Raw genomic sequence first — 21,219 nt, forward strand, 5'->3', positions numbered from 1 at the left:
TGTGCTATTTTGAGTATTTTTTGTGAGCAGCGACTGTAGGTACTTTTGTTTACACATTGTAAATGAATGAGCCTGCTGTTGTCAGGGTCTGTTTCCTTGAGGGCTGATTCCCCAAACAACTGGATTTTACTGATATTCAAACTAGCATCTGGGGGATGGTTATTCTTGAACATTCTGTGGTGTTCAATGCATTTTTTTTTCTTTGACCATAATGCATTTTAGACTTTGAACACAATGTTTCTTTCAATCAACAAAAAACAAACAAACAAAAAACAGCTTCTGCTTTAATGCTTGAAATAATTTTTGTACACAATAAATTGCGCCCACATACTGTATGAAAATTAAAATGGGCTGGAAATGTTTTGATGACTAGTATAATGAGAATAAAAGATTAGAAATATCTAAACTTATTTCCTCAGCTGTGCACTGTAGTCAAAGAACTGAAGCAAACCGTGTTAGAACACAAAAGCTGTAATGAAGTTTGAGGAGTTAGACCAGATAAGCTTTAAGCAAAATAAATGCAAATGAAGAAGGTTGTATTAGAGACACTAGATAAGCAGAGTCATTTGTGGATTTTATAATACAGAAATGTGTCTTTACTAAATACATATTTACATTCTAACAAATCAGATGACGCAAATGACCAGAACGTCTACGATAATGCTCCCTGATAACTATATTAAGAAAATGTGGGTGGTGTTTGGCGCTGAAAGAAAACACCAGAATGCTGAGGTCTTGTTGGTGGTTTTGTGTTTTCTTACTGTCTTGTGTGACAAAAAGTCCAGCGCCCTCAAGTCTCTGTGATATTCTGAGATTTGGCTAAATGTGCATCTGTGGGATATTTTCACCTGTTTTAAGGTAAAAATGGTGCATCTGATTACTTAGTAAATGAACAATCTACAAGACTTTGAGGAAAGATTTAAGAATATATATATATATATCCTTAAATGTTATTGCTGCAAGTTACACGCATTTTCAAAGTCAAATACTATTTTGAACATTTGAAAAGAAAATCAGTTTTGCTATTTAAAAATTTCACATTTCTTGGTGAAAATTGTAAGTTAAATTGTAAGTTTTTCCCCAGTGTGCTGGATTTATGGAAATAATCAGAATAGCAACAACCTAACTAAGGTGTTTTTCTTGAGAAACAAAAAAGACATTTTTAAGTGGAACTGTGGTATCAGTTATATTTTGAGTCATGTGACCTAAATAATGCAAATCAGGAGGGTTATTGGGAATATTCTTTGAGCTGGATATCATTCCATTTTCTCACATGGTCTGTACAGCCGCTTGAAGCTTTTTATGCTTTTTAAGTGATCTCTTCAATAAAATTGCGGCCTGAATCCACGGGTTAATACTGCTGACAGGAATTACAGTAGAAGGCAGAGAGGTATGTTGACACATCTAATGGATTCTAGCCAGTGTTCTTCATATAAGCTCCATTTATCAGGACGTGACTGGTTTGTAAGCAATGACAGGGGCTATTGTTCACCTCCGGTCAAAAGTCTCTTATGCTCATCTTAAGCATTTATTTGATTTAAAAAACAGTAATATTGTGAAATAGTATTACAATTTATATTAACTGTTTTCTAACCGAATGTATTTTTTTTTAAAAAACAGAATTTATTCCTGTGATGCAAAGCTGAATTTCCAGTGTCACATGATTCTTCAGAAAGAACGGTAATAATGGTTAATAATGGTTCTTATTATTATCAGTGTTGAAAATGTTGTAGAAAACCTTTTTTTGATGAATAAAAATGTTATACTTCCCGCTAAATAAAAGTATTAATTTCCTTTTTTTATATTGCTTACCCTAAACTTTTGAATGGTAGTGTATGACAGTTTCTTCAAAAACATGAAGCAGCACAATGGTTTTCAACATTAATAATAATAATAATAAAGCAGCAGCAAATCAGCATATTAGAATGACTGAGTAATGATGCTGAAAATGCAGCTTTGCATCACAGGAATAAATTACACTTTAAAATATAATCAAGTAGAAAACAGTTATTTAAATTATATAAATTACAATATTACTGTTTTACCGTATAATTTAACCAAATAATTGCAGCCTTGTTGACCATAAGGGCTTCTATAAAAAACTAATTATTCCAACCCTTTGACTGGTAATGTATATAAATGAATATTGTTGTGGTCAATTTATTATTTAAAAAAAGAAAATACTTTGCTTTCAATACTTATATTATATCTCTCCCTGTTAGCTCATACTATTTTGGAAAAAGTTTAAATCTTTGTATTAATTTCTTGTGTTTAATTACTTCTTAAGATGGATGACTTGTTGTGTTCGCTAAATGAATAGATGCAAATGTATTGTATTATTGATGTCACTGATGAAAAGCATGGTCACGTATTCATATGAATGACTGCGGTCTGTTCCATTCACCAGAAATTGATGGCGCAAAAATGAAATTGTCTAAAGGTGTCATTCTCCTTTTCCTGGGATTGTTTTTTAAGGTGGGGTAATATTTCATTATTATAAAAGTTCTTCAGTTATATACACAATTTATTATTTTTTAGCATTAACTCTTGAACACTTTTGTTTGATAGGTTGCTGTGGCAGGTAGTACATATAGATTTTTTTTCTGCTCATTATCAGTAATAATCTATTGAATAAATAATTGTATTTTTCCATTAATCATCTGCATGTTAAACATTTCAGAGAATTCCACACAGGTGTACTGGTTAGAGCTTGAAATCGAGTCATCGCTGTATGACAACTTCACTAAGCTTCTGCAAAAGCTGCCACAAATAAACATAAATAAAGCAACTGTAACAGACATCAGCATCACAACAGGTAAACAAACACATAACGAAAAAGTCAGTACAGCCTTTGTTAATTTGATGGATACTCCTCTCTAACCAAAAGTACATCACATTGCAAAGTGTATTTCAAAACAGGAGTAAAACCTGTACTGAAAATTGCTTCAATGGGTGCAAGAGTGCATACAAAATGCAAATAAAATAACATTTCATTTGGGGCTTCCCTGTTGAGCATTGGAGCGTTTAAGAATGAATACGCTTGCTGTAATTTTAAGGATGCATTTATATAACAATTCATTACAGACTTTCAGCAATATACTCTGCTTAAGTTCAGAAAGTTCATAGTTGGTTCCAGTCAGTTTAACCACCATTCTTCATTAATGTGCTTCCTTCAGTGAAGCACATGTGCACAAATACATCAATCACACACAGAAACATTCAGAGGCACAGGAACTGGTTGTCAGTGCTTATTAAGGAACTGGATTTGTTAGTTAAAGAGATTAAAAAAATACAATCTAAGATGATAGAAAATTATTTTGAAAGTTTGGAAAAAATTATATGACATGTGAATTCACAATATGTGAATGAGTAATAATAATAAAAAATATTCCCAAAAAGATACATTGATTCATAAATTAAAATATATTAATAATTAATAATAATATTTATAATAATAATTAAAAATACACATTTTGGTGGAAGAATTAAAGAAAAAAATGTTTCTAAATCAATTTGTTAGTTTTTAATTATGGGAATGATTATTCTGATTAATCTATAATTGATGTTATGAAGAAAAAAAAACTGTAATGTGCTTGTTTGCAGATTGCAAATGGCATGAGACGCATAAGAAATGTTGGTGCAAGTCGAACTACACAGGCACTGAGGACATGTGCAAAAATGATAAATGCTGCAATGAAAACTGCACACAAAAATTAAATGACATTGCTGTGTGTCTGCCTGAATCAAGAGGTAGAGTACTGTCTGATATGGGCACAGGATTTCTTGATCAAAATCAATCAATCACATAATAAATAACAGTCATTGAATGATGTGATAATTATTTTTTCCAGTAAGCATCAATGGACTTACTGCACTAAATGAGAGTTGCGAAATAGTATGTGATCCAAGCCAAAAAGGTTCTTCTAAATACCAAGAAGAAAACATCAGAATTACCAGTGAGGTATGTACTGCTGAAAACCAACACAATGGTGCATTTTTTCCCTAAAATCATTTTAACCATTAGTTGATGAAAATGATTACATGACATCACATTGTGTTAAAGATTAGTTCTTAAATTCTTTTTCACTATATATTTTTTTTCATCAAAAATGTTTTAGGTTTTACATTTTATGTTGTTTAATTACCTGTAGTTCATAACTGCATTATTGTGTTTAGTCCTTCCGCTAGCCATTGTTTATGGAAAGGACAATTTTTAAAATTTGATGCCTCCTATAGGCAAAAAGGAAGTACAGTATATGAACTGTAAAATATAAAGGCAGCATATTTTGTCATCCTGCATCCATGCCTAAAAGCTGTCACTGTATTGGTTTAATTAACTTCATCAATATCAATTCTAGTAATACTTGCACTGTATACATGTACATATACCTCACCAGCATCTTTCAATTTCTTTTAGCTTGCAAAACAATACAGCAAATTGAAGTATTTTGATTCTCTGGTTATCACAAATTACAGGTAATCATGAAAACAAACACACATAAAACACATTTTAAATAGATGAATGACAGAAAATGTAGTAACATTTTTGATTTAAAGGAGTGGCAGTGTGATCGCATATTATACGGTGCAGTTAATGAGTTCAGTTCCAATTAATGATTTGACGAAAATAGCCAGCGAGCTGGCTAAATCGAATCTGGTAACAACAGGTAACTTATTTATGGTGAACTATTTCTTTCACTTGTTTTATTATTGCCAATACTTCAGACACAATGTTATGTGAATAAGAAGAGTTTATTACACAGTCACAGCTTATTTTCTCCAAAGGCATCATCACTATTAAGGGTCTTCATAATAAGACGATTGATATTGGCTCCTCGACAAGTATAACTTGTACTCGACCAACAGATCTGGAAAACGCGACACTTAAGTGGTACTTAACGAATACACGGAATAAAACAACAGAGATCACAGTAGGACAAGAGGCTAACTTCACAAACAGCAGTTTGATGAACACTGCCAATCTGATAAACATTTCAGGAAGCTGGAAAGGTATGTTTCTGTATGTAATCAAGATAACTGCATGACTTTGAAAGTGTTTTTTACTCATTTTTAAATATTTAAAGAATTATATGAGTTTGCTAATTTCAGCTTAATGATGATGTGCGTAATTTTTTAATCTATCTATCTATCTGTCTATTTATCTATCTATCTATCCGTCTGAAGGAACAATTAAATGCGTGTACACAAGTGGATCCATAGACCACACAGCAAGTACAGAGTTGGACATAGCACTTCTGCCAGAAATACAGGCTATGAGCAATCCTCAATTTCCTAATTGTAAAGATACAAAATCAAAAATAGTTGTTGTTGAGTGTAAAATTTCAGCCGACGCCGAAAATTACACTGTTACGTGGAATAATACTTCTTTCAAACAAAAAGATCCAGGTAGGCATCTCATAACACAGCCAGCGTAAACAATGTGTTGGAAAGATAAATATCTATTCATTATTTTCATGATAAACATTTTTTTTATCACTGCATTCTCTAGAAATCCAAGGGAATATTATATCTTACAAAGCAGAGAGGACCATATATTGTTCAGAGCCAAATAATGAGACAATCTATATTGCATGTACATTCACAAACAACAGAGCCAGTTTCAACAAATTTACAACCAAAAATGTGGAGATTCCCATCATTCTTCGTAAGTTTTGTGTTGTTTAACTTTTTGTCTTTGGAGAATTGTAAAGGATATCCTGGGCAAGCTCAAATGAGCCATGCTACATCTTTACGAATCACAAAGGCATTATTCACTGGCATTCTTCCCTCCGTTGAAGCTCTTAATTGGAACGCAAAAACACTGACTATAAAAATTACTTTTGAGAGCTGCAGTTGAAGATGAACAATGAATAATGATGATGATTTGGAATGGCTTTTGTGGTGCTTTTTGTCATACAGGTTTGGAATGGCATGAGTGAGTAAACGGGGAGACAAATTTCATTTTTGAGTGAACTAATACATTTATAGTTATTGTATATGGATGAATAGCGGAATTACTTTGTTTCTTCCAAACAGATGCATATTATACTTACTAAAGACTAGTAACTGCTTTTAGAATTTTAGAATTTAATCATAAAAACAAAAATGATGAGAAAAACAAATCTGTGGTATTTCATTCCTTAATACAGCCGATTCAAAAGTCTGTAAAGAAAACGGTGTCTGGCCCATCACAAAAAGCGGTTATGAGGCTTTTCTATACTGTGGGAACTCTGGTGTTGGTTTGAAAAAGAGATGGTGCAAAAGCGAAGTGTGGGAAAAAGAAATCTCTACTTGTGTGAATGAGGACCTGCATGGCATTAAAAAGGATATAGAGGTATCATTCTTTGGTATTCATTTACTTCATTCGTCATTGCTGGACAGATTTACTCATAGGACTAAATCCTTGTTTTTTTTTACTTTCATAATAACAGATATTAAATAAAGGCATTGGCCTTATTAAGAATGATGCAGACGAACTTTTCAAACGAATAAAGCATTCGACCAGCGTGGAGACATTCAGCTCATTTGCAAATATAAATGAATCTATAGTTATTTTTCAAGCCATGAACAACGTATCTATACAGCAGTCAAATCAATGGAATGACACTGTCATCCCTGTAAGTTTCTTTGTGACATTATTTGCTAACCCTAACATTTAACTCTTCTTTAAAATCTTCAGTAAATATTTGGTTTGGGAACAGGGCTATTTTTTGAGATCTATTGCAATAGTTTTATGAACTAACACAACGCATGTGAAATGTTTTAGAGTTTTTCCTCAATGGCTTTGGCTCATTTTTTGAAACAGTCCTCTGAACTGGAAGTGCAATTGTCACAACTGCCTTTTTAGAAGTTGTATAGAGTATGGCAATCAACTCATTAGCTTTGGTCAGCAAGCCATGCACTGTAAAAAAAAAAAAGTTGAGCCATCTTAAAATTTTAAGGCAACCAGCTTCAGCAGATTTTTGAGTTTTCTCAACTTTTTTTTTTTTTTACATTGTGTACATTTAGTTACTGTGCAATTTGTACATAGTTGTACTTTCACACATGTGCCAAAACACCTGTAATTTGTTTCAATGAATAAGAAATTCAGATCTGGTGTGAACAAGAAACTAACTGAACTGCTCATTTGAGAATTAAGCCAAAGCTATTGTGATATTTAGTGAAACTTAAAACAACAATACACAAGGAACTCAAAGGACAAAGAAACTATCATTTTAAATATTTCTGTTTTAAAAATTATATTAAAACAAAGATTCTTTACTGGAAACATGTTCTCTAATTAATTCATTCAAAATGGCAAATCAAATTCCTGATGAATTGCATTTCACTTTCTTCTTGTTTTTACATTACAGGACTTTGTCAGCTCTATAAGCAATGCTTTGAATGACACAGATGTCTGGACAAATCCTGAAAATGGTAACAAACTTTTATCTGTAACATATCTAAAGACTATTGAGGGAGTGATAAAACAATCAAATCTGACCTCGGATGTTCCTCAAACTTTTAAAAATGTTGAACTGGTACTCTGTAATAATACATGCGGTGGCTTCGATGCCAACATCACCTCAGACAATAAGGTTGTTGTCACTTCATTCCGGAACCTTAATAAAGTTTTACCAGAGTTTGATGGAGTACAATCAAAGACCACCGTTGTATCAGTCAACCCTGTAAATGACACCAAAAAGACTGGTGTTAAGCTGATGTTCCAGTATTCTAAAAAAAGACTTCGAAATCATGAAATGAATTGTGTTTTCTTGGATGAAAATAACAATACTTGGTCTTCAAAGGGGTGTAAATGGGGTGGTGCGGAAAACCCAGAGTTGTGCTCATGTGACCACAACTCTGCGTTCACCATAATGATGTCCAGAAATGCAGAGACCCTTCTGTATATGACGGAACTGACCTACGCTGGCTTAGGAATATCCATCGTCTCACTTGTTCTGTGTTTAATCATTGAGTTTTTGGTATGGGATGCAGTCGTAAAGTCAGACATCTCCAATTTTCGGCATGTGGCCTTAGTCAACATCTCTTTATGCTTGCTGTTTGCACACTGTGCATTTTTAGCATCATCTGATCCGAAGAAGATCTCCCAAAACTGGTGCTCCATCCTTACAGTAACCAAACACTTTTTTTTCCTCGCCGTCTTCTTCTGGATGCTGTGCTTAAGTGTCGTGCTTCTTCACCAAATGATTTTTGTCTTTGACCAGCTGAGGAAAAAGGTTTTTTTGGTATTGTCTATCACTGTTGGTTACGTGTGCCCTTTAATATGTGTGGCAACAACCTACATTACTTTCGAGAACGGTAAACCTGAAGAATACTATTCCACAGAGACTTGCTGGCTCATATATCAGGGTGTGTTGAAGGGCTCCCTCTTTTCCTTCGTAATTCCTGCCCTAACTATTGTGATGGTAAACCTTTTCACACTGGTTGTGGTGATCATGAAGATAGTATCTCCTACTGTGTCGGATTCAAAGGCACGGGACCAAAAGGACGTTGCCAAGGCTATGATTAAGACAATAGTTTTCTTAAGCCCTGTGCTCGGAATAACTTGGCTCCTCGGGATTTTGGTGCTGCACCTTGATCTTACACAAAAACCTTTCGCCCAAATTGTGAGCTACGCATTTACATTGTTCAATTCGCTGCAGGTGAGGGTCAAGTATCAAACACTTTATCTGTTTATGCACTCATTCGTGCATGTACATTACAATATTTTGTTGTATGTCATTGCAGGGCTTTTTGATACTGCTGACAAACTGCTTGGGAGAGAAAAAGGTAACTATGCCCACTACACGTGCCCTCCGTATGATTGATCATAACTGTTTAAGCATCAACATAACATTTATTTGCATCAGTTGATTATCACTGATCACATTTGCAAGGTTTTAGTTTGTAAAAACTTTACAGTCAACCTCAATATAATCATATTTCATTTTCCTCAAAGGTTTGTGACGCACTTCTGAAGCGTTTTCAATCCAAAGTGAGTATGTACGAGAGAAATACATGCTTTTACGGATTCCAAATGCATTACGAACACATGAAATAACACGGTTCGCATTCCCACATTTTCTTACATTAGAAATCAAGGCAATCTAAAAGTGAAAGCTCAAGCAAAGCGACATCTTCGGTTACGACGAAATAAAGTTTGGACAGATTAAAGGTAGGTAACATTTGTGCTCTTGAGAATATTTGATTTAGTGTCTACATATTTTGTTCTAATGTTGTTGTTTTTATTATTATTTTATGTGAATCACTTCTAAATGTACTGAAAGAGAAGACATGGAACTCGAGGGAAACTGTCACATTCAACGGCTATAAAACATTGTTTTCTTGAATACAGTTATTTGTGATATTCCAGCTCAGATATAAATATATTTAGATGTAGTCATGTTATTATGGATGCTTTTAGATTTCTGCCAGGGTGACTGAGTTTTTTTTTTCTTTTTCTTTCTGAAAATGGTTTATTCAGTTTTTTTCATGAATATGAATGGTTTATTCATATTCATGTAAGTATAATTATCCTTGTATGTCTGTAGACAACCCGGTGTTACTCAAAACTGGTCATAGATGAACATGAATTTTGGCCAATGTGTCAGTTTTTATTTTTGAACATGGTTTATTCAGTTTTACATATATCAATGTAAGTATATTTGTGCTTGTATATCTATATATAGCCTACTTGGTAATACTCAGAACTTGTGAAAGTTGTAGATGAATATGAATTTTGGCATGTAATTTAGTGAATGAGTTAATTTTTATTTTTGAAAACGGTTTATTCAGTTTTATGTATATTAATGTAAATATATTTAAGCTTGTATGTCTATATATAGCCTACTTGGTATTACTCGTAACTGGTGACAGTAATACATGAATATTAATTTTGGCTTGTAATTTTACTGTCCACCAAGCTTTCTTTTATATTTTACTATCTTTACTACATTTTAATTTCATTTAGATGTGCAACAAAAATGGCATATGTTGCCTATAAGCATCCATTAGTTTGTATTTTGCTCTCATGACCTAATAAAACCTACTTTTTAATGACTTGTCTTTTGGCTTCTTGTTCCCATTCTTCATCAGTATCGTCTAAGGGCAGCCCATTTAACTTTGCCATTTGCCGGTAGTTTCTGCTCTCAACCTCTGCCCTGAAAGTAGAGAGAACCCCCCCATTATTGAACATCTTGGATCACATTGCCACTTCTTTGACTAAAGAGCATCAGAAAATGCCGCAATCAGTAAGAACTGATCATTTCACAAATGTGATTCAGAAAACAAAACAACAGATTCTTCTTACTTCTTAAGAAAATTAACACAATCTTCATGTCCATAGATTTCAGCAATCCTGACAGGTTTATCGCCAGAGGAATCCTCCTTGTCTACAGGTGCATGTAGGGAATGAAGGAGTCGAAGTACTGCTAGTTTTCCGGACTCCGCTGCAAAATGTGCGGGTGTCCATCCATTATCCGTCCTCAAACAAGCCCTGGCTCCATTTTCAATTAATATCCGAACCATCTCTGTTTGGCCTTAAACAAGATCAGAGGTTAGCATCACACATGCAAGAACCCCAGGCGGAAACAAAGTGCACTTCCATAATATACTTAAAGTGCTCTATTTACACGCACTAATTTTGTATTTAATATACTAAAAGATATTCTTTAGTACTTTTTAAAATAATCTTAAGAACATGTCAAATTTGCTATTTTGAGACACTGTGAATATGAACTAAAATGTGCTTTTAACATAGGCTACTATCTTTGTATTAAAAATGTATTTATTTACCACTTGTAGTACACTTGAACCCACTAGTGTATGAAAGATAAGTTCAAGTGTACTACAAGGTATCGAAATAATTTTTTTAATACAGTGATGGTATGTTAAAAGCACATTTTAGTTTTAGTCTCTCAAAATTGTACATTTTAGTACACTTACATGTTCTTGAGATTAAGGAGTACTAAAGAATATTTTTTAGCATATTAAGTACAAAATTAGTGCATGAAAATAGAGAACTTTAAGAACATTATGGAAGTGCACTTTTTTTCAACTGGGTTAATGTCCAGGTCACATTTTCACCATATTCATGACATTATAAGACTTTCATACTACTAGTCTGTTGAATTTTCATTTGTAAAAGACTAGTAAAATATAATAATTGCTTTTTATACATTTTGAATAAAACAGCACTTTTTGGACCCGAAAGTAGGCTATAACCTGCCTTTGGATGCTGCCCAGTGCAGCGGGGTCTTCTTGTTCCAGTCTAAGTCTTTCTGATTAGGGTCACACGAATTTTTCTTCACAATTTCTTCCACTAGATCAAAATCTCCAGCAGCTGCTGCCTGATGCAACTCTGTCATCTTTTTTAATCAGTAACATTAAAACTGCTTGAAACCCTTCGGTTTACTCTCTGTGTTGCTTTTCTCGCTTGACTTGTTACCACGGCAACTGGACAGCGGGCTTTCCCCATAGAAAAAAAAAAGTTTTAAACATCTAAATAATAATTATTATATTAAACAAATATTCACTATATATTTTCAATTTAATGTCTATTTTGATTTCGCGCTACATTACTGTAAAGAATAATTGTAGAAGCGTACAGACGGCGTTGTCACGTGATACCTGTTACTTTTCTCAACGAAGTTCATTTTGGACCAATCACAGCCACTTGAGACTGCTAAGAAATTTTAAGATTGTTTGGGCGGATTTAGATTTGAGTGTCACGTACCATTTCGCTGAATTTATATATTTTTATGCATTGTAATGCACAAATGTTTTAGTTCAGATAAAAAATAAAACGGCCATTAGATCTGAATGCTGCTCGTCGAAGGATTTTGAGCCGCTGTGCGCCCCCTTGAGGAAGAACTTTGTACTGTATGTCTCATGCGAAACGACAAGCATAGCCTCTACCGGTGATACTAAGAAATGAGAAACAATAGGGACGTCCGTTACAGAAGTTCTGAAACATACACATATATTCAGGTGATTGGCTTACGTAGTTTACTGTACATTTATTTTCGAGTGTCAAGATTGCATATTTACTGTAGTGTGTAGTGCATTCATTGAAACCCAGCAAATTACAGCACTCATGCATTAGAACAAACACGGTGTATTAGGAAAACACATAAAATAAAATTTTTAGCAGTTTAAAAATGGCAGTGTTATGAAAAAGAAGTGTGATAACTTTCCATCTATAACAATTTTTCACCTTTAAAAATTTCAATTCAACCACAGCAACACAAACTCAATTCTACGAACAGGTTTTATTCCAATAAACAATTATTCAAACACATCAAGATAAAGAAAAATGACTACACACTATTGCAAAATAAGGACTCCGGAGTGAAGGAAGAGCAGGACTGTGGTCTGAAACGCTTGTACTTTCTGAACAATCATCATTTCAGTTTACAATTACTCCTGTATAAACAGTGTTGAAAAAAAAAAAAAGAATTACAAATATTACCGTACCATCTACAAAGATAAACTGGGGTATCAACAAAAACCAAACAATGCAATCAGACAAGCTTTTAAAATGACAAGAAACATGACAAGCAACACGGCAAATAAAATCTCTCATCTTTCAAAGGCTGAGTCTGTTTGAAACAAATATTTGTCAGTTTACATTCATGTTCCGCATGAAAAACAAATGATACCTTTTCACAATAAATAAAGTTTAAAATTCTGTTCATTTGAAGATGCACTTAACAGAGTCACATGAATCTCCAGTGCAACCCTACAAAATAACAAAGAAAAACAGTTATTAATAAAAAAAAAAAAAAGATTACTCATTAAAAACCCAAGTACCAAAGAAAAAAGCAAAAACAAAAAAAGCAAATACCATGGGTAACATTGGATTTTCTAAACCAGCTACCCAATCTGTACTTCTGCTTGCCGTTGTCGGGTTGTCCTCTGAAAAATAAATAAGCATTGTAAAGTAAGCAAAATACGCCTGTGACTAATTATCAAGTCTTAAAAATAAATAATTCTATCCCGTATGAAGAATAATCAGGTACAGAAACACATACAAACCTTTTTCAGATGCTCCATATTTTCTACTTTCCAGCAGCATTTGCTCAGCTGACACAACAGGAACTCCATCATCAGATTCATGACAGACTTCATGGATTTCTAAATCTGAATGAATCCCTGTAGGATCATCAGCAGCAATCGCATCAAGCTGATCATCCACCTTGTTTTCAGGTAAACCATGCAAGTCACCTTTTACTTCTAATGGTTCAATCTGATTAGCTCCATGTTGTTCTGCACCATGAGATTCAATTGCGTGCATATCCTCTGTAGAGACTGCAAGGCTCACACTTGCTTTATCCTCTGAAACAATTCGATCAGATGTTGATGCAATGGATTTTTCACAGGATTCAATCACCTCAGAAGAGTTCTGATCATTTTGTGCAGAACCGCTCCAAAATTTTGTCATGAGCTCATTTACAAGATATTGTGGAGACTCAACTTTAACATAATACGGAGGGCTGTTAGGATCAGTTGTACTGTCAATGCACTGCACGGTCACTTTCAGAGGTTTATCCACTAAGAGCTCATAGAAATTATCAGTAGCTGCACTGTCCCAAGATCCCTTGGAAGGATCAAACCCTTCCAACCGACACAAAAAAGCTTGAGGTGGACTATCCAGCAAGTCACAAGGCAGTGCCTTAACAGAGCCTTCACTGGTTTCAGACTCGTTTCCGAAGTCAACAAAAAGGACAGATACAGTGTTTGTGCATTTATCAATAACCTGCGCACGATACCACATCTGATCGTCACAGAAACGAGCCAGGCACGGGCTTCCAGGATCCAAAGTATCCAGCTTAATTGGCTGTGTCTCACTAGAGTTTCCATATTCTTGGGCAACAAGGGTGATTTGATCGAGTATTTCAGAGTTCGAAAAATGGCACCAGAAGTAATCTGGTCCAACAATGCATGATGCAAAGGCTTCTACTGTCTGTCCCAAAGAGACATCTGAATTCTTGAAGAGTAGCTGGAATGTCTCCTTCACAGTTTCAGACACTACCTGTGATGCATTTAAGTCTAAACCATCCCATTTCTCACTTGAATCTGATGTGATGCCACTGGGAGTCATTTTAACTTCCCAAGTGATGCAATCTTCTTTGATAAACTTGCAAGACAGTTTTTTCTCACCAGATTCACCGAATATTGTTTTAAAGAGAAATGTCTGCTCCTTCATTCCCTTCTGCATCTTGAATCGATCATCTAGACTGCAGCTGCAGTGAATGCTGAACCTCGGGTAAGATAGTAGCTGCTCATCAAGTCTGCGCATTTTAAGGAGAGGAACAGTTGCCTCATTACCGAAATCTATGAATTCTACCTGGATCGTGTCATTTTTGTTCGTGTCCTTTATGACAGCACGATACCAGGAATCATCTTCAGGAAACATGGCCTTCACCAAACTTCCCTGTTGAACACTGGATGCATGAATTTCATCTTTCTCTGATGGCTGATGGGAATTAAGTAGCTCGGTGAGGGAGAATAATGTATTCTCATCTTCTACCAGTTGAACAAAAAAACTTGTCAGGCTGTTGATGTGCGAAACATAAACTTCAGACACCTTACCTGGTTCTATCATACGTGGAGGAAGATCTACAGCTTGAGGTAAACACTGCACTGATATTTCAGGAACCATCGTGTTTCCAACTCCTGTGGTCAATGTTGGGCATGTAATGCTTTGCTCTTGGGTCTCGGCTGCAACTAATTTCTTTTGTGAAATCTGAGAGTCAAAGCTGTGAAGGTCAGGGTTTACATCATTTGATGCTCCGCCATTTAACTTTCCAGAGTTAAGCTTGAGAACATTATCTTTCTGAACAGTTTGAGAGCTCGTTACTCCAAAACTGTCCTTTCCTAAAGTGGGTTTTGTTTTAGCGTCCATTGTCACTTCGCTACAAACTTGAGGTTTGGGATCACACAAGTAATCTTTCATAAGATCGTTAACTATAAGTCCATTACATTCAACAAGTACATTATACTGAGGACAGTTTGGAAGGTCAGAGGACATTACTGTATTCTGAATAGTCACTTTTAAAGGTTCATCCACCAGAAGCTCAAAGAATTTGTCAGCTGCAGCATTGCTCCAAGTGCCATGTACGGACCCCAAAGCTTCTAACTGACAAAGAAATGCTTGTGGTGGGCTTTCCAGGAGCTTGGTGGGCATACATTTAACCAAGTTCAGATCAATTTCAGACTCATTTCCATAATCTATAAAAAGAACAGAGACCGTTTTAGAATGTGTATTGATAACCTGTGCACGGTACCACAGCTGGTCAGAAAAGAGTGCCAGGCAGGGTCCCTGGCATAATTGATCTGGCTGAATTGGTTTTGCTTGACCAGAATTTCCAATTTCTTGTGCAAGCAGGGAGATTTTGTCAAGATCCTCTGAGTTTTTGAACTGGCACCAGAAATAATTTGGTCCAACGATAGATGAAGCATATGCGTCCACAATTTGTCCTTGAGTTACACCTGGTTCCTTGAATGCTAACAGCTGGGTATCTTCATTGCAGTGCATTTTGGATTCGGTTTGAGCACCTGGTTTGAGAGCAGCATTAAACAAAGGCCCTTCCTCGAGATCTAAACTGACAATCCAAGCAGATACGTCCCCTCGGATGAACTTGCATCGAATTTTCTTCTCACCATTTTCAACTGCTGCTTTTTTGAAATTCATTATCTCTTCCTGGGTCCAATCTCTTTTTCCTCTTCTACCATCTTCAAGTGTACAATGAATACCAAACATGGGGGTGCTGAGGAACTGCTTGCCCAGTTGCCTTATTTTAAGGGGCAAGAGTGTTGCCTCATTGCCAAAGTCAATAAACTGCACTTGAACCATGCCATTTTTCTTGTTTTGAACAACAGCACGATACCAGGCCCCATCAGCAGGATATTCAGCTACAACCAGGTCACCTGACTGCAACAGGTCTAGTTCAACTTGTGCATCACTTAACTGAGCAGAATTAAGTTTGTCGAGAAGTGAAAATATTTCATCTTCATCACTTGCCAACTGTACAAAGAAACTTGATAGACTATTACAATGTGAAACATAGATGTCTGAAACATATCCTGCATCCAAGGTTTTCAAGGGAAGATCGCTGAGCTTTGGATAATAACACGACACTTGTTGCTGTAAAGGATTCGGCCTACCTCTACTGTGTCCAGTCGTGTGACTAGTCTGGAAGTTTTGTTCCCTTGTGCCTTGAACAGCTGCTTTTGGGACTTTTTTAGAGGTCTTCTCACATGCTTGTGATGTAGTGCTGAAATTGTGTCTCACAGCTTTAGACTCCATGCCTTCTGAAGTCTTGATGAAATTACGAGCCTTTTCCATTCCTTTGCTGATGTTAGACCCTCTTCTTTTGGACTTTTGGTTCCACTGCTCTTTAATTTTTGAGTTCAGGTATGTTTTCTCATCATACATCTCCACTGATAGTTTGCCTGAAGAATTCTGTTTCACAATGACAGAGAACATGTAGTCTGTAGCATAGTTTTTAAACCACTCATTAAGCTCACACGGCTCAGGTAATGTTACATCGAAAAGTTCAAACTGAACAGCCTGAATCGGAATGGATGCAATTGCATTAGCCTTTGGAGGAAGTGGCAGAATATCAGATTTATCCAAAACCACCAGGTCACCATAGTCTACAAATTGGACAAGTATTTTCGGATGCATCGATTCAATTTGTCCTCTGTGCCACAGCCCATCGGTGTATTTAGCAAGACACATCATCTTAGGGTAAATTGAAAACTTTGCTTGTGGTGGCTTGCAGCAAAGTTGTTGGATATCTTTGGTCATTTTCATAACAGTGTCAGTATTTTCTGCAAAATGGCCATAGAACTGGTTTACACTTTGGACACAGGTTATTCGGACATTCGCCTTTGCGCCCACTTCAGTTTTGGGTTGTGAAAAAACATATGCTTCATTCTGAAAAGGTGGAGCTGCAGCGACATTCAATGAGCAACACCCCTCTGAGGGCTGTAGGCTTTTTCCAGTTTTGGAAGGTTTGGCTACTGTGACATCTTCAAGAGAAACAGAGCCCCCGGTTAAAGCGGTTGAATTAAGAGAACGTACAGGCACATTTCTCTCATACATATATTTGTGTGCCAATTTGTTTAGAGTCTCGAGAGTTTGGTCATCACAAATCCTCTCAGTCACTGACAAACACTGCTCTCTGTGGCCAAAAGTGTCATTCACATTTACACTGTCATTTCCATAAAGCGTTATATAATAGACACCCTCGTTAGCACTGTGATGCTCAAATTTTCCAACAAGGATTTGATCCAGTACAACGGATTTCAGATAATCTATCTGTTCCATCCTCCATCCAATGCCTTTGTCAATGACACCATGTAGAGAGCATGCATAGGTGACAACTGGCAATTTGAAAAACCTTGGAGATAAAGGTCTGATATTGCAAAGTTTAACAAAATCTCCAATTCCATAATCTACATGAAAGACCTTGACAACATCAGAGACATTGTTCTGCTGAAGTACAGATCGATACCACTTGCCATCACTGCCTTTGGTTGCACATGGAGACCCGTCATACAGCAGCATTGGCATCTGAGCAGAGAAAGAGTCTTCATAGTATTCATGGAGCTGATCGCTTAATTTCTTGAGCTCTTGTGAAAAGACACGCAATTTGCAATAGATTTTCAATGGATGAATAACTTGTGTCACAGTTACGATCTCAATTGTTCCAGGCAACAACTCAGGATACAAGTATTGATGCAACTTGTCAGGGTCTCTGGCATGCTCCTGCGGACCATTTGTAGTCACAAGGTCAGTCTGTATGGAAAGGTTTCTGCTTGGCATATGCAATGAATGCATTACAAGGCTTTTGAAGTCTTCACTGGGCATCTTTCTAGCGAATCCAAGTTCATACATTTGTTTGGATATGCTTGGAATGTCAAGAATGATGATTCTGGATGGCATTATCACATCCCGAACACACCCAGAGATGTCTTTCCCACACAAAGATCTGATGAACTTTGAAGCAGCCACAGACCATGCACTTTCAAGGCACAGAGGTGATACACTGGCCAGTATGCAAAGCTCTACTTTGGGAGGTAGACTGCAAAGGTTGCGTGGACATTTTGTCAAAACTTTGCTTGAGACCCAGAGCAATTTACCATCGTCAATTAGGAACAACTTGTATTCATGTTCAGACTTTGAAAGTATCCTTGCTCTGTGCCAAGTTCTGTCTTCATATACGAAGCAAACTTCTCCAGGTTTGCCTTCAAAAGTATGAAGCCGCTTCCTAGGGACTTCAGTGTCTTTTTTAAGTTGTTGATATGCTTCCCTGGTCTCTTGCCCATAAGTTAAACTCGCTCCAAATTCTACTAAGACAGTTTGTTGGTTTAAATTGACTCTTGTGATCTGAACAGTAGTACTGGATCCAACGTTTGGCAAACCGGGAATTGAACACATCTTGGTTGAGAATCTGGCCTCTCAAAAAAGTTAGAAAAGCAGAAATAGGGAGAATCTAGAGAGAAAGAAAAAGAGAATAAGAAAGAATAACTGATTATTAAATGAACAGTTGACCCATAAACTCATCCTGTTACTTTTTTAAAAATGAAAATCTTCACTTGGGCTTCTTTCCAACATTCAATTGAGACAAAAAACCTTGTGTATTTTAGTGAAAAAAAATTTATTCTACACCTTGCTTAATGCAGATCACCCAAAAAAAGTACCAATTGAAGGTTATGAAAACAAATATATACTCATTCGATGAAGACCATGACATTTAACAGAATGTCATTTTGCTTGCTAATAGGAAGAGCCTTTATGCAAAACTGAAATAGGCTACTGGCAAGGATATATCAGTAAACTATTATTTATTTGTCTCTCAAACCCGTTGGACAGTGCACGTATAGTATCTTTCAAAGCACATGGCAGGACACAAAACACATCAGCTTTGTTTGGACTTTGCGCACAGACTCAACTACTCAAACTGATATTTGTTGTCGCTTTTTTTTCCCCATTATAGCATTTAATCAATTTATGGCATCTGTCAGTACAGACATGGTCACTAGATGAAAGTCAATGAAACCTAAATAATGTCAGGCAGATCTTGCCTTCCATATTGTGACATGCATCTTTGTGTAACTAGTGTAATTATTTAAAAAAATAAATAAAATAAAAAACACCTATGATGGGGACTTGGTTCTATGCATTGGTTGATGATTGATTGATTTTTTTTTTTTTTTTTTTAAATGAAACATGCATGTATGAATTGTTCATTAGATCTACAGCATGCATATATATATATATGACGACTTTAACTGTCAATGTATTGAAAAGAGCTCCACAGAAAAGCCTATTTTGTTCATTAAAAACAAATAATGTAATGGACATGAGGTTAAGTACAGTAAATGATATTTTTTGAACAAATTAGTCCTTAAAGGCACTCACTACATTAAATGATTCCTTTTATAGTGACTTAAAGAAATCAATAAACATCGCAAAGCACCAAATGTTTGTCAACCTGTTGATGACACGTGCAGATAAAAAAATTGCATATCATTAAGCAGTGGAATAGGAATAAGTTACAGGATCCAGCCTAGCTAGATTGACAAACCAAAGAGAGAGAGAGGAGAGAAAAACAAAAAACAAATCAAACGCCCAAATGAAAAGTCAAAGCACAAACTAGGCTATACAACAGAGGGAAGCCACGCATCTGTATCCACTATTGCAAAAACCACGACTAGCAAAGAAGCTAGTAATTTAAATAATTTAGCTACTGCCTTTATCCAAAACTAGAGATGTGGTGGCTTATTCAATGGCTCATGGATCAAACCTAAAACCCGTTTAAACTCGTCGACTCGACCTCCAGCTCTTAACAAACGATAAATTCGTCAACGAAAACTTACCAGCGTGAACTCCTCCCCATCATATACACAAATGATTTTACAGCGCTTATAGCTACAGTCAACTAAACTCAAACGCACTTCAAAAAACGCCACCGGATGTTTTAACGAATCAATCTGGTCTACGTCAGTTAAGAACGCGGGTCACGTGAAGAACGCACGATTTGTCAAAGAGTGTTACTTTCAAAAAACTGTAACTCAGAAGAAATCAGCAGGTTAATCATTGTGCATTGAAAATGTTGATGTTTTAAAACAACAGCGTAGCAATAAGATTATAAGGAATGCTCTTTGTTCTGTGTCCTTACCGGCAGCAGGTTTTTTTTGGTTTTCTTTATTCGGTAATATCTCTTGGGTTAAAGCTTGGAAACTGCCAAATAAGTTTTGTATGAATAAAAAAATTAAGGAAGTGTCTTACAAAATACTTAATAGAATTTATCCTGCTAAGCATGTTTCGGGAAGATTTAAGCTTAATATTTCGTATTCCTGTGAATTTTGTGGTCAAGAAATTTTTTTTTTTTGCATTGTCTTTAGCCTACTCAAGATTATTTTGGAAGGATTTGGAATTTTATATTAACATAAAAATGGAGTGTATGATAGAAATTTGTATATTTGATTTTCTTTTTTATACAGAAAAAGAAAATCTGAATCGTAAAGAACAACATATTATACATTTGTTTATTTTGTTAGGAAAATTCCATATACATAAAAAGAAGTGGGCTCAATGTAAACCAAATTTTATAAATGACTTTAAATTGTAAATCTCTTGGAACAAACAAAAAACAAAAAAGCACTGAAAACATGTAATGCTCTGAAAGCATTGGAATTTATGGAATTTTCTTCCGTTATTTTTTTCTCTTTTCCTTTTTCTCTCTCTCTCTCTCTCTCTCTGGCAGCTAATGTTAATTTGATTAAAGCGAATAAAAATAAAATAAAGTTACTTTAAAAAATAAATAAATAAAACAACGCATGATTTGTAACTTGTTTGAAAACACCAGTCTTGCCGCTCTTTGGCGCAAGTTGTCATTTAAACGGTAACGTTACGTTTTTATACGTATGATCTTGAAATGTTAATTTTTGTTAAAAATCTGCTTTATAATTAACTGATTAAAATAAACCTATACAAAAGTTATCATTTTGTAACTGTCTTTTCCGCAACAACACAAGTTACTGTAAAACTGTGGTAACGTCTCATTAGCCACAACTGTCACGGACAGTTAAAATAAAAAATAAAAATTAATAATCATCATAGAAAAAAAAACTATTTACACTGTTTGAAGGAAATCCACTTGTGACTGTAAAGTAATGACATTTGAGCAAAAATAAAACGTTCCATGTGGTAATTTGCGATCC

General features: G+C 35.5%; 3 protein-coding genes across 6 annotated transcripts; 1 reads left to right on the forward strand and 2 right to left on the reverse strand.

Moving 5' to 3' along the window:
* Positions 1-750: 750 nt before the first annotated feature.
* adgrf3a (adhesion G protein-coupled receptor F3a) lies at positions 751-10,047 on the forward strand. Of its 3 annotated transcripts, none has more exons than XM_058748391.1 (19): positions 751-1,390; positions 1,621-1,680; positions 2,408-2,475; positions 2,569-2,581; positions 2,681-2,815; positions 3,604-3,750; positions 3,852-3,961; positions 4,418-4,476; positions 4,558-4,667; positions 4,786-5,010; positions 5,185-5,406; positions 5,510-5,665; positions 6,150-6,334; positions 6,432-6,617; positions 7,353-8,645; positions 8,731-8,772; positions 8,942-8,977; positions 9,077-9,157; positions 9,275-10,047. In XM_058748391.1, exons 3-18 carry the CDS (start codon positions 2,425-2,427, stop codon positions 9,137-9,139), a joined length of 3,033 nt encoding a protein of 1,010 aa, XP_058604374.1. In that variant the 5' UTR covers positions 751-1,390; positions 1,621-1,680; positions 2,408-2,424; the 3' UTR covers positions 9,140-9,157; positions 9,275-10,047. The 3 variants fall into 3 exon arrangements, with proteins under 3 accessions (XP_058604374.1, XP_058604372.1, XP_058604373.1); XM_058748389.1 differs by having other exon boundaries at positions 752-1,390; positions 9,270-10,047; XM_058748390.1 differs by lacking the exon at positions 1,621-1,680 and having other exon boundaries at positions 752-1,390; positions 9,270-10,047.
* LOC131522728 (ankyrin repeat domain-containing protein 66) lies at positions 10,006-11,416 on the reverse strand. Of its 2 annotated transcripts, none has more exons than XM_058748393.1 (3): positions 11,210-11,416; positions 10,292-10,511; positions 10,006-10,142 (listed from the first exon to the last, which is right to left on the reverse strand). In XM_058748393.1, the coding sequence occupies exons 1-3, from the start codon at positions 11,346-11,348 to the stop codon at positions 10,028-10,030; spliced, it is 474 nt and encodes a 157-aa protein (XP_058604376.1). In that variant the 5' UTR covers positions 11,349-11,416; the 3' UTR covers positions 10,006-10,027. The 2 variants fall into 2 exon arrangements, with proteins under 2 accessions (XP_058604376.1, XP_058604375.1); XM_058748392.1 differs by having other exon boundaries at positions 10,292-10,520.
* A 976-nt stretch (positions 11,417-12,392) lies between these two features.
* LOC131523609 (tudor domain-containing 6) lies at positions 12,393-20,028 on the reverse strand. Its single transcript, XM_058750118.1, has 4 exons — positions 19,873-20,028; positions 13,018-18,485; positions 12,827-12,897; positions 12,393-12,721 (listed from the first exon to the last, which is right to left on the reverse strand). Exons 2-4 carry the CDS (start codon positions 18,428-18,430, stop codon positions 12,674-12,676), a joined length of 5,532 nt encoding a protein of 1,843 aa, XP_058606101.1. The 5' UTR covers positions 18,431-18,485; positions 19,873-20,028; the 3' UTR covers positions 12,393-12,673.
* Positions 20,029-21,219: the final 1,191 nt, after the last annotated feature.

This window comes from Onychostoma macrolepis, chromosome 17 (assembly GCF_012432095.1).
Source record: "Onychostoma macrolepis isolate SWU-2019 chromosome 17, ASM1243209v1, whole genome shotgun sequence".
In the NCBI taxonomy this organism is placed as follows: Eukaryota; Metazoa; Chordata; class Actinopteri; order Cypriniformes; family Cyprinidae; genus Onychostoma; species Onychostoma macrolepis.

Bases quoted from the DNA above. Each gene is read 5' to 3' on its own strand.
- adgrf3a (XM_058748391.1), top strand. From the start codon at position 2,425: ATGAAATTGTCTAAAGGTGTCATTCTCCTTTTCCTGGGATTGTTTTTT. The intron at 2,816-3,603 runs GTAAACAAACAC...GCTTGTTTGCAG, and splicing joins AGACATCAGCATCACAACAG to ATTGCAAATGGCATGAGACG. The intron at 3,751-3,851 runs GTAGAGTACTGT...TATTTTTTCCAG, and splicing joins GTGTCTGCCTGAATCAAGAG to TAAGCATCAATGGACTTACT.
- LOC131522728 (XM_058748392.1), bottom strand. From the start codon at position 11,348: ATGACAGAGTTGCATCAGGCAGCAGCTGCTGGAGATTTTGATCTAGTG. The intron at 10,521-11,209 runs GCAGGTTATAGC...ATCTTGTTTAAG, and splicing joins GCACTGGGCAGCATCCAAAG to GCCAAACAGAGATGGTTCGG. The intron at 10,143-10,291 runs GTAAGAAGAATC...CTCTACTTTCAG, and splicing joins TGTGTTAATTTTCTTAAGAA to GGCAGAGGTTGAGAGCAGAA.
- LOC131523609 (XM_058750118.1), bottom strand. From the start codon at position 18,430: ATGTGTTCAATTCCCGGTTTGCCAAACGTTGGATCCAGTACTACTGTT. The intron at 12,898-13,017 runs GTTTGTATGTGT...TTTATTTTTCAG, and splicing joins ATATGGAGCATCTGAAAAAG to AGGACAACCCGACAACGGCA. The intron at 12,722-12,826 runs GTATTTGCTTTT...GTTATTTTGTAG, and splicing joins AAAATCCAATGTTACCCATG to GGTTGCACTGGAGATTCATG.